Below are 12,021 nucleotides of genomic sequence, written 5' to 3'. Positions count from 1 at the left end.
CAATTAACAATCGTCATTTTTTTTACATAAAGCTAAAGCCATCTAATTGCAGATCGAACCCGAAGACCATCCCAATTTTCGAGTCCCCGATGTGGTCTCAAATTGGAGGGCGAACCTTTTTTGTATTGTTATAATTGAAATTCATTTTATTTCATAATAGGCATATGTTCTTTTATTTTATTTTTTATTTATTTATTTTTTTTTTGGTGAGGCATGGAGTGACACAAGCTAACACATTTCATTAATTATACTACTTCAACATCGAAATTATTTTTTTAAAATTCTTTATAACCTCCATCGCCAGTATTATTTAAAGAAGAAACGTTTTGGAGGTATTTTTAAAAAAATTAAGTTTGGAAAGGTAGTATAATAAAATGTATACAACAATGAATAGAAAATATTCGAGATCAGCATCTATGAGAAATGTATGTATATATATACATATATATATATACATATATATACATATATATATATATACATATATACATATACATATATATACATATATATACATATATATATAGGCTCTGAAACTTACTTGATTTGATTAAGAATTCTAATTAATAGCGGTACGAATGAGTTGAGATATCTATTTGTTCTGTCCGAGGGGAGGAAAAATGCCCCTCCCCTCCTCTGGCGCTACCACTGGTTGAGTGCGCTATGTCGCAAAGATATTCAGCGTTGATGATGGTGATAAGTTCGATTCACACAAACTGATATTACTTCATCCACAGTTCTGCTGAGTAAAGGGACTCATGCAACACAGAGTTCTGTTGGTTGGGATGGAGTAGCAGAAAGAGCAGTTGACGGTCGCAAGTCAGGCACATACGGCGACGGCACCTGCACACACACACGTAAGTTCTCATACTTAAATCGATAATTGTGTAGGATCCACGGAGGTTCATTCTACACGTTTTATAAGCTATAACGCTAAATGGCTCTACAGTTTTAGTATCGTCTTCACGCGTGACGTCTGATGATAATCCGAACATGGACGAAAAAGCAATGAACAGAAAGTTAGCAACTTAGCAAAAATGAAAAAAAAATTATTTAAAAGCAAAATGATTTTTGTTTGTTTCAGAAAACCAAGCTAATAACTGGTGGATGGTTGACCTTGGAAAGACGTTCAAAGTTAAATATGTGAGACTATACAATCGACAAGGTAGGTGAACAAAACACCATGACTTTAAATACTGTATAATAGAGTCTCGATTGCACGATGACGACACGATCAAAGCGTACCACATTTGTTGTTAACTTAACACGATCACATTTTCGTTTTTAGATTGCTGCAGGGAACGATTGAATGGCGCAATCATTCGTGTTGGAAATAACCCCAACGGTATGCTGACAAATCCACATTGTGGAGGGGTAGTCAACAATGCAGAGACCAGCGCATCGCAAGTTATCAGTCGACAGTGCAGCCCTCAACTTACTGGTCGGTACGTCAGTGTCTCACTCACAAGCAATTTTCTGACACTTTGCGAAGTCGAAGTGTGGGGAGAAGAAGTGTGATTCAACAATCTGTCTACTGTATGTTTCTGTGCATCATCATAATTCTTCCATAAAACAATTAGCTAAACTTTTATTATGAATATTCGGAATTTTTCAGTAGTAACAATACTATCTGGCAAAACCCTACAATGATTTAAACATTACTAACTAAGATCTATTCTTACAGATATCCCAAAAATAGAGGATGTATAGAAATTCAGCAGATGTAAAGCTTAGCTTACTAACAATCGCTTATAATGTTAGTTTTGAAAACAGAATAAAACGCAGATTCCGTGCAACATTCAGTCGCCTGTTTTCTGATTTCAGATTCATGATTACCTTACCATACCAAAGATACTAGACACAAGATAGAACTCTCCACAGATAAAATCTTTATTACCAAAATGCATGATGGGTATGCGTACTTGCATAAGTTTAGTTATCTCCCGCCGTATGCGGCGCCCAATTAAATGAGGCGCTGCGTATGGACAAACTTACGTAAATTGTCATCATTAGAAAGAGATTGCGTATACGGCACGAGAATGCGTAAACGTATGACGTATATCTGCTTAACATTTGCTATGCGAGAGTTCTATCTTGTGTTTCTAGTATCTTTAACCACACTACAAAATTCCACATTACAGTATAAATTTTATATAAACTGGTGACATTCACTAAATTTTAATATGCAGGCCTGTATTTCAAACATTATTAAGAAACACACAACATTAAAAATAACATGGTTATCAATTTAATCCACTTTTCTGTATGCTGTACTACGAGTTGAGTGACTAAGCATGGGCGCCGGTGAAATTTACAACATTAAGACAAAAAAAAAAAAAAAACACTGATGATGAAAGAGCGAACGAAGTTGATTGACCTAACAAGAAGATATGTCAACAAACATAAATTATTCAAATATATTCCTTGGGAAAATAGTAGTATTCATGGACTTTTTCGTATTCGTGCCATTTTCAAAGATACTCTGTTACACCTGGAATGATCATCACTAGGGCACTGGATTCAGGAGAGAAAACGGGGGCTAGGCCCCTCCCCTAAAGAACAAAAGAGAGAAAAAAAACGTAAGGAAAAAGGGAGGTGACCACGGTGCTGCAAAACAAGCTAATACTAATTTTTTGTTTAAATTCCATAGTCTATGGTTAAGAATTTTTAAACTAAAATCTCAAACACCACCCCTCCCCTTCCCACTAAATCGTCTGGATTCGCCCCTGGATCATATAAAATTATCAATAATGTGTTAACCTTAGCAAATGCATACATGCCCAAGCTACAGCATCATTTTCTAAAACACTTTAAGTTTAACTTTCATCCTCTACGTTCTCAGTTAAAAAATATTATATAATGTTTGCTTTTCCAATTAGTAGGACCATTTCGAGCATAACAGTAATCATTTTTTTTTTTTGCAAATTAAAGGTGTGTTTTTGTTCTATACAGTTCACAACAGGTCAAATCGTTAATGTATTTCTAATGGTTTTTATGTCGTGGCCTAGATATATCATAAATATTTTTGTCTGTTATTAGGAAGCTCTTGGTTGATATTAAAATAGTGATTAATGATGCGTTATTTTACTTTCAGTGCTAATACATCAGTCACTCTTCCACTATTTTTTTTTCACTCCCACCCAGGAGGTTATGTATTACCCCCCAGTGTCGGTTTGTCTGCCTGTTAGCTAGATTACAACAAAAAAAATAATGAATTTCATTTCATTTATTTCTCTCAAAAAAAAAATACAAAAAGACAAGAACAAACAGACGCAATGAGAAACAACAAGAGAGAGCGAGAGAGGAAAACCAAAAAGCGAACTTAATCAACTATCAAGTGGTTCCCCAATGCATAAAATAATACAATTATCAACAGTAAAGATGAATGCATCATCATAAAATTTAGTGGAATGGTACATAATAATATAAAAAAGGAGATGATTAACTTTTGGAAGAAAATGTCAAAGGCAAGGTCAAGGTCATGAAAATTCGACGTTCCCCTTGAACTTACCCTCGTACAAAAAAGAAAGTAATAGAATCACTCATAAACGGCCTGCGTATTGTTTGGTATCCAGACACAAGTTGGAGGTAGTAATCTATGGAGTGAGTGCTTTTAGCTTTCGTAATTCGTTTCCATAATTTGTCGACTGAAGAGTCAGTAGCAGGGCTCATACTATCTAGTTACATTCGCCATTCAGTCTTTACTCTACTTTCAAGGTTAAAGGTAGAGGTGGCGCCAGTGGGAGATGGGGGATGGGGATGGGGGTTGAGGGCCGGGAGCCAGAGCCACAATTCATAGGAGAGAAAAAAAATGTAGGCCTATGTATTTTTACATGTTAGTAGACCACTTTAAGCGACGTTCGACCACGCCCACTTTGCTTTCCTCGGGAAGATCTCGGAAAAAAATGATCGCGCAAAACGCCTCAGAGGTTATTTTCGGGCGTCTAGAAGACAAAAGTTTCGCGGGGGCATGCACCGGACCCCATAGGGTAGTGTTATCTCGATCGGCCCCACTTTTTTCCCTCTTTCGACCCCTCCCCCTCCTTTTCGGATATCTCTGGATCCGCCCCTGGTCAATGTTACACCGTTTTAGTAGCTTTTTACCTTTAGAAAGTACAGTACATATAGGCCTGATTAATCAATGTAAAAACATGTGTGTGGTGTATGTTTGTTTTCGATTGACTTTGATATTATGATGGGCATGCGCAGTTCAGACTACGAAATTATTTTTATGAATTTCATCATGATGGTTTCGCTGATTTACAATAATTTATTTGGATATGCACTTTTGAATCAGCAACACATAACCACAAGGGCGGTGCATCCAAAAAACATAACAAGGGATAACTGTTAAGAATTACACGCAAAATTAAAGTCATCAGAGTGTTTCCTTGATTTTATTTTATGATTTGACTGCAACCGATGAAGCCAGCATGCCTATGGGTTTAGGCTACTGCTTGGGACGATAATGGTTTTCAATGTTTTTAATTTGGTTATTTTGATAATGCTTTTTATTATTTTACTGATTTTATGATTTTTTTTTTAATTTAAGACCATAATGGAGATTATTTTGCTGTTTCGCTAGTTTATTGTGTCTTCATCCTTGAATATTATTTTAGTAATCAGAAGAAAAAAAATAGTACCACTGGTACTGCTGATGCCTACCTTGAAATAAAATCGTTTGACTGTTTTACAATAGCGCCCTCGCGACGAATGTAAATAAACCAACACATCGTGTTTATATGCTAAAATAAACTTGAAAATGTTGCACCCAATACTTTCAGAATTATCACTAACAAGAATTGTTTTAGCTAGTGGCTCACCAAGACGAAGAGAAATACTAAATTCTACGGTAACTAAAGGAGTAATCACTAAATGATATCCATATCAAACTTAACCTCACGGCAGACTAGCCTAGCCTTGCCTAGCTAGCTAGCAAACAAAGAACTGGTGGACGCTGCCGGTGCCACTTGAGTTAGGCCTAGCCTAGGCATTTACTGGGGACTTGGGACAGCCGAAGCCTAATAGTTTAGGCCAAGGCTAGGCTTACAATGGGCCAGGCCTACAATGGGCCGAAGTTGAGAGTGTAGTGGGTACTAAGCATAAACCCTAGCTAGCTAGACCCTAGATCAACCAACGTAGTTAAACACGTATATATATAGGCCTACTACTGATTGACAGGTCAAAACGGCAAAAAACCAAACCGGCAATAGACCAAAATGGCAATAAGTCAAAACCGCAAAAGGTCAAGATGGCAACACTTCCACAATGATACAACTCAAATAAATTTATCAGACCATTCCATTCTGATCAATATTTATTTCAGCATATCATATATTTGATATATCAGTTTATTTCTCATCATCAAAACATTGTACAAAAAAGATAAAATTCGCAGGACAAAAAAATATTATAAAAGTTGATGCAAGGATCGTCTATGAAAGTTTTCTTTAAGAAGTATCATTGCCGTTTTGGTTATTGCCGTTTTGGTCATTGCCGTTTTGGTCATTGCCGTTTTGGTCATTGCTGTTTTGTCCAGAAACCATCCTACTACTACTGCTACAAAAAGTAGGCCTAGGGGCCTAGGCCTACATAATTACTAGTCTAGAGATAGGGTGGAGGCATGCCGGACGAAGCCCCTGAACATTCAATGTGTAGGCCAATTCTGCAGTTCTATGCAGAAGAATTGATAATGAACGTACAGTATATTGTTTCTCTCTGTAAACTAAGAAGTAGACTCCTCCCCCTTTCAGTCGTGTTTACATTGGCTTGGCACTGGAAATGCAAACTCACTCAGCAGGTGGGCAACAAATCTGTTAAGAAAAGTAGAAAAAATGATAATTATCACATATCAATATCAAATACAATCAATTTTATTTGATCTTTATCTTATAATTTATATTCATTATATAATTTACGGACAGAAACAATATATTTGCATGGCGAAGTAATTAAATGTTGGGGTGGGGGGCGGGGGGTGGCGAGTTGCCTGGAAGAACCTGTCATGCCATATGCCCAGTGTTGTATACCAACATTTTGGGGTTTCTAGTAGGGCCTAGGCCTATTCTGTTTTTCCTGTTGTTCTTTTGCAGGACAATTATGCATTAATAATAATTATATGCATTAATGATATAAGACTGACATACTGTTTCGATTCTTTTTACATCTTCAAACAAATCTTTTTATTTTTCAGGGATTAACCTTTGACGTTATTCCTTCCAAGTTTGATGAAAATCTAGATAAAAGTCAATTTGAATCGCCTGTCGATTACGTGAAAGAAACAGCTAGAAGAAAAACTGATGAAGTTCGAGAAAGGCTCTCAATATCAGTAAGGATAATTAGACCATGTTTTAATCAAAAGGCAGCTGTTCACACTATTTCTATGACAAAAAACTGTTGTATGCCCATATATAGTGATGTGCCTATATATGGTCATGATGTGATGCGAATGCTGCATGCATGCTGAGTATGATCTCTTTTGCAGCTCAGAAGCATATTACAACCTGTCACAGGTAGCTCCTCTATTGGAAAATTAAATAAAATGCAGACATGTAAGACTAGAGAAACCACCCCAGTAAACAACAACATAAACAATTAAAAAATAAATAAAAATCTAAATTTTAGTTTTTATTTCTGATATTGAAATCTCTCTTTCACAGGGCAAAGCATCATCTCTTATCATTGGGGCTGACACAGTTGTGGTAAGTTGTTTTTTGTCATGAAAGCTAACTATATTTTGAATATTTAGAAGCGGAAACCAAGGCAACCATTATTCAATCGTGTATTTTCTTTGCAATATCTTGTGTCGTTCATCTTCATGCAGTTGCATGTTGATTAAACGCATAGAGACCTCTTTTAATAGGTTTGTGCTATAACAATTATCTGTGTGTCTACAGAGGGCGCCATAGCATGTGTATTATAAGATAAATTATTTTGTTTCAGGCTTTAGATGGAAAAATAATGGAAAAACCAACAAGCAAATCAGATGCAACTTCCATGTTGACAAACCTTAGTGGAAAGACGCACAGCGTCTATACTGGAGTAGTGCTAAGCAAAGGTAAGTTCAAAGAGCAGACTTATAGGTTATTGAGAAGGGGTTTTGGGGCGGGGGTTGTTACCAAAAATGAAAACATAATCCGGAATGACTTAACAATCTAAAGAAAAGCTCTACTCTCTGAGAGACATGTAACATAAAATTGCATTTATAAATTTCATGTTCTTTTCCATGAGAAGCGGAAAAAAAAGCCAAAAAACAATAGAAACTGGAAACATAAGCAAGACAGTGTTTATTATTATTATTATTATTTTTTTTTTTTTTTTTTTTAATTATTATTATTATTTTTTTTTTTTTTTTTTTTATTAAAAAAAAATAGCAACTGGAAACATAAGCAAGACAGTGTTTATTATTAATTATTATCATTATTATTATTATTATTATTATTTCTGCTGTTGTTAGACAAATGTTTATGAAACCATGACTAAGTAAGAAAATCTCTGGAAATTTATTGATCGAACCTGAAAACCTGCGATTAACAGGCGGGCACTACTTCCACTATATCATGACTCCCTTTCAATACATTTGCCTTTGTCTTGCAGTTTTACAAAATGGAACCTTGAAACAAGTGATCTTTCATGAGAAAACGGACGTGAAATTTGGCAACCTGCCAACTGAAGTAATCAAGAGTTATGTTGACACAGGTGAACCAATGTAAGGGACCTCTTCCAATTTTAAACATTTCAGACTATTAATGTTTGACAAAAACATGTGTGACATGGATATGTTCATGATGACTATATATGGGCATACAACAGTTTTTTTTTGTCAAGACAATTTTATAATTTAAATATAGCTTTATATTTAGTTTTTATTTGGAAGTACTGTACTAATAATCAAAATAAGTTTGGTTGATGGAAGTCAATTTTTTTTTTCAGGGATAAGGCAGGTGGTTATGGTATCCAGGCAATAGGAGGGACATTGGTGGAAGGTATCTGTGGTGACTATTACAATGTTGTTGGATTTCCACTGCATCACTTCTGTGTTGAAATGCTTAAGTTGTATGACAATAAAGGAGGAACACAAAACTAATTTTCACATATATCATTGTTGAAATGATGCTGCTACACGAAAGGTGTGGGGACTGTTGTCGCCTGGAATATGGCCTAAATGCTGTGATAAGCATGGCCTTGCTCTACAGATCTTGAATCATTGCCGAAATGTAGATGGTCGAATAAACACAAACTTGGTTCATATGATGGTACCAAATGAACTGAGGCAAAGCTGTCCGGTAAAGATGAACTTGCTAAACTTGTTCATATGCTGAAACTAGAGGTCTGATGCGTGGCCCGATGCAGGTGCGGATCCAGTAGGGGAAAAGGGGGTACGTGCCCTCCATTTTGCCAATAATTTTTTTAATTTCAATGCATATAAGTGTTAAGTATTGAAATAAGTGCCACTCACTAAATTCTTGAAAATGCTGTGCCCCCACCCCTGGCCTGATGCAAGGCATAAGCTGGCTGTGGTTAATGTAAACTTGCTGTACTGGTTTATATGTTGAAACCTGAGGTCTGAGACATGGCCTAAATGCTGGCATTAGCTGGATGTGATGATGTGGTAGAGTAGGTTCACAGTGCAAGATGGTCTGAAATAGGCCTAAGTGTTTTCCAGTGTAAACTGGCTGAATCCATCTGTGGAAGAGTGCCATCTGTGGTATTGAAACTACAGTGTATCTTTTAATCTGAAATTCCAATCCAGATTTTGATTAAGATATATTTAAAAAAAACACTGATAATGAGCATTTACTGTATGCATTAAATTCTGTCTGCTTCACACTTGTACAATCATATGTGTCAATAAAAATAAGAGGAAAAACAAAACCAAAATCTATTTTAGTTAGTTATACAAGATGACCAAAACAACTGTATGCATTAAACTCTGTCCACGTTGCACTTGTACAATCATATGTGTCAATAAAAATAAGAGGAAAAACAAAACCAAAATCTATTTTAGTTAGTTATACAAGATGACCAAAACAACTGTATGCATTAAACTCTGTCCACGTCGCACTTGTACAATTATATGTACATATGTATGTATTCTTGGGTAATATTAGGAACCATGTTAGATCAAAAGTTATGTCTAAAGATAATAATTACAGTATTAACTTTAGCACCAAATCTTGATAGCTTCAAATGAAAAATTCATGACGAGCGTGATACAATAAAAAAAAATTTTAAAAATAAATGGAATTGAAAATACAAGACGAACCCCAAAAACCACTCGGCTTGGCAGACACCCAAGATCTGAGATTTATCAAAGAAATACAGTTGAACTTGCCTAAGTTGAATCCAAAATGGCACTGAAAAATGGTTTGATTTGGATAAAATTCGATTTACAGATCATTAATTAATGGAAAACACAAAATTTGGCGTGTAAAAGATCAACTTAGAAAGTCGACTTTAGCAAAATTAACTTTATGACATAGTTGGTGAAAGTAAGACCTTGATGTTGGAACTGCTGATTCAAGCATTTCCAGACAAGTAGATTTCCACTAAACACTTTACAGTACAGTATAAAGAAAAAATTAATTAACTCACAGCAGAACACGTGTGACAAATGATACTAAAGAATAGAAAAATAATGAAGACATCAACATATAATATTTTACCCTCATTTATTTACATGATGTAAAACAATCTAAGAAAAATGTTGAATTCGCAATAAAAAACAAGAAACAGCTCAGATAATTGTTGTTGCCTAAATCACAAGCATATAATGCCCAACCATAATTCTAAAGAAAACACAAATAGGTTTTTACATAGGGTAATGCAGTAATATTGTACAGAGATTAGGTACAGAAAAAGAGTTAATAGCAGGAGAGCCCAACAGAGGGCACCCTATCAAAACGTTTTAATTTTAACCAAAATGCTAGGCAAGGGCAATATAAACAATTTTATCACCACACCAGTACTGTATCTGTTAAGAATACTTGTAAAAATATATCTTAACGTTTGTTTACTGTTGATAGGGAAAATGATTTCTAAGATACGCTTTGTCTTACACACACAAGAGAAGTTAAGAAGCTGTTAAGCACCTTAATGTCGGATACCATAAAAAAAAACCTTAGTGCAATGTAAAAAGTTACACTGCAAGATTCTCTTTAAATATCACCTTGTAATTGTGTAGTGGTCAATCATCAAAATTCTATGAAAAAAAAAAATTAACAGTTGAGAATTTTTTTTTTTAAAATACTTTACTATGATCATAAATTTTTAAGCTGTAAAAATTTATATTGCTGAGATTGGGATTAACTTTACACCTGAAGTAGCATCTTGCCTGAACTTACACTATTTGATGAGTGGAATACTCTACGCAACGATAATTGAGGATTTCTCCATCTTCGTAAATATTGTTAAGGGCTTGCCACATATAACAATTTTATTACTGAAGAATAAAATACGCTGAGCAATTATTGAAAGCATTTGATGTGGTAACTAGAAAAGGGATGGGGGGCATGGAATAAAAGGACAGAAGCACCTGCCCTTCTCAATTAGTTGGCAAGGTAAATAAAATTTTATTAGTTTAAAAAAACTCATTTTTGCTACAGCATTGGGAGGGGACGCAAGCTCTCCACCCACACTCATTAGATATGACACTACAAGAAAATGTACAATTCTAATTCTAAACACTAAACCTATATCTGACTGTATGTCTGTATGATATCTCATAGCATTTGTCAAAGCAATTTAAAACCCATTTCACACTAACAAAAGCTATACATACTCTGTAACATAATGTAACATATCAACAATGCATAACTACTTGCAAAGCCCAGGTCCAGACTACCAAGTTTTATTTGACAAAAAAATGTGACATGCCTAAATATGGTCATGATGACATCACATCATGACCATATATAGGTACATCATGACCATATATAGGCACATCATGACCATATATAGGCACGTCATGACCATATATAGGCACGTCATGACCATATATAGGCACGTCATGACCATATATAGGCACGTCATGACCATATATAGGCACGTCATGACCATATATAGGCACGTCATGACCATATATAGGCATGTCATGACAATATATAGGCACATCATGACCATATATATACACATCATGACCATATATAGGCACGTCATGACCATATATAGGCACATCATGACCATATATATGCACATCATGACCATATATAGGCACATCATGACCATATATAGGCACATCATGATCATATATAGGCACATCATGACTATATATGCCATACAACAGGTTTTTTGTCAAAGAGAATTTGATAGTGTGGACAGAGCTATAATTACCTATGGTATTCTAAATTTCAGTTTTTATATTTTCCTATTAATAGTCCTATAGCTTTGTATAGTAAGAGTCACATATAAAAGACACAATAGTGGCATATAATCCCACAAGATATATATTCAGTACTGTGTTTAACAATTCAGTTTAAAAAATAGACTAACTCATCGTCATTGACAATCATGGTTTGACTAAAATGATTTGAAACTATGTAACTCAATTATATTAAAAAGGATGTGGATACAAAAAAATATGACACATTAAAATAACCAGTTTAAACTAACATTTTTATAACTTGGGAAATGGAAAAATCGTCTAAATTTTGTAAAAATAACCACAATTTGGATAAAACAAGTTACAAACCTGAAACATAAATTGCCTAGTCAACCATCCATTTAGCTAATTAGTAAACATAGAATTACATCCCATAAACAAATATTCATATTATTTAATTTGAAGTATAGACATAAACCATCTTGTAGATTCAAGTGTACATACATATGTCAAAAGTCAATACATCAAACCATATCATTTACATTTTACTAAGAGTTGTTAAATATTGGATAGTAAAATGCAAGCAATTGTAAAAGGGTGTATTTTAATGTTTATATGCTGTGACCTTTGACATAGTCAGATTCACAAACATTTGGAACTATTAAAGGGTATATTGAAATTTGTGCTTCAGGCAAGGTAAT

General features: G+C 34.8%; 2 protein-coding genes and 1 long non-coding RNA gene across 4 annotated transcripts in view; 2 read left to right on the top strand and 1 right to left on the bottom strand.

Moving 5' to 3' along the window:
• LOC117123846 (fucolectin-like) overlaps positions 1 to 1,802 on the top strand; it is a 10,681-nt gene extending 8,879 nt beyond the window's left edge. Inside the window, exons 2-4 of one of the 2 annotated variants that reach the window (XM_033269886.1) lie at positions 738 to 857; positions 1,085 to 1,165; positions 1,289 to 1,802. In XM_033269886.1, the coding sequence (XP_033125777.1) occupies positions 738 to 857; positions 1,085 to 1,165; positions 1,289 to 1,518 (431 nt within the window). In that variant the 3' untranslated portion in view covers positions 1,519 to 1,802. The remainder of the gene's footprint in view (positions 1 to 737; positions 858 to 1,084; positions 1,166 to 1,288) is intronic. The other variant, XM_033269878.1, reaches the window with a different exon arrangement.
• Positions 1,409 to 6,185, bottom strand: LOC117123858. The gene is made up of 2 exons (XR_004447899.1): positions 5,703 to 6,185; positions 1,409 to 2,552 (listed from the first exon to the last, which is right to left on the bottom strand). It is a non-coding gene; the product is annotated as an uncharacterized LOC117123858 (long non-coding RNA).
• Positions 4,696 to 10,118, top strand: LOC117123835 (probable bifunctional dTTP/UTP pyrophosphatase/methyltransferase protein). The gene is made up of 6 exons (XM_033269864.1): positions 4,696 to 4,852; positions 6,194 to 6,328; positions 6,660 to 6,701; positions 6,943 to 7,057; positions 7,597 to 7,708; positions 7,933 to 10,118. The coding sequence occupies exons 1-6, from the start codon at positions 4,763 to 4,765 to the stop codon at positions 8,084 to 8,086; spliced, it is 648 nt and encodes a 215-aa protein (XP_033125755.1). The 5' UTR covers positions 4,696 to 4,762; the 3' UTR covers positions 8,087 to 10,118.
• The last annotated feature ends 1,903 nt before the right edge of the window (positions 10,119 to 12,021 follow it).

This window comes from Anneissia japonica, unplaced genomic scaffold (assembly GCF_011630105.1).
Source record: "Anneissia japonica isolate Jap-2015-1 unplaced genomic scaffold, ASM1163010v1 scaffold169_len739621_cov184, whole genome shotgun sequence".
NCBI lineage: Eukaryota > Metazoa > Echinodermata > Crinoidea > Comatulida > Comatulidae > Anneissia > Anneissia japonica.
The sequence above is the reverse complement of the archived record's forward strand: the minus strand, read 5'-3'. Positions and strand labels throughout refer to the sequence as shown.

Excerpts from the sequence above, each read along its gene's own strand:
- LOC117123835 (XM_033269864.1), top strand. The coding sequence starts at position 4,763 with ATGTTGCACCCAATACTTTCAGAATTATCACTAACAAGAATTGTTTTA. Across the intron at positions 4,853-6,193 it reads GAGAAATACTAAATTCTACG|GGATTAACCTTTGACGTTAT; the intron begins GTAACTAAAGGA and ends TTTATTTTTCAG. Across the intron at positions 6,702-6,942 it reads TTGGGGCTGACACAGTTGTG|GCTTTAGATGGAAAAATAAT; the intron begins GTAAGTTGTTTT and ends ATTTTGTTTCAG.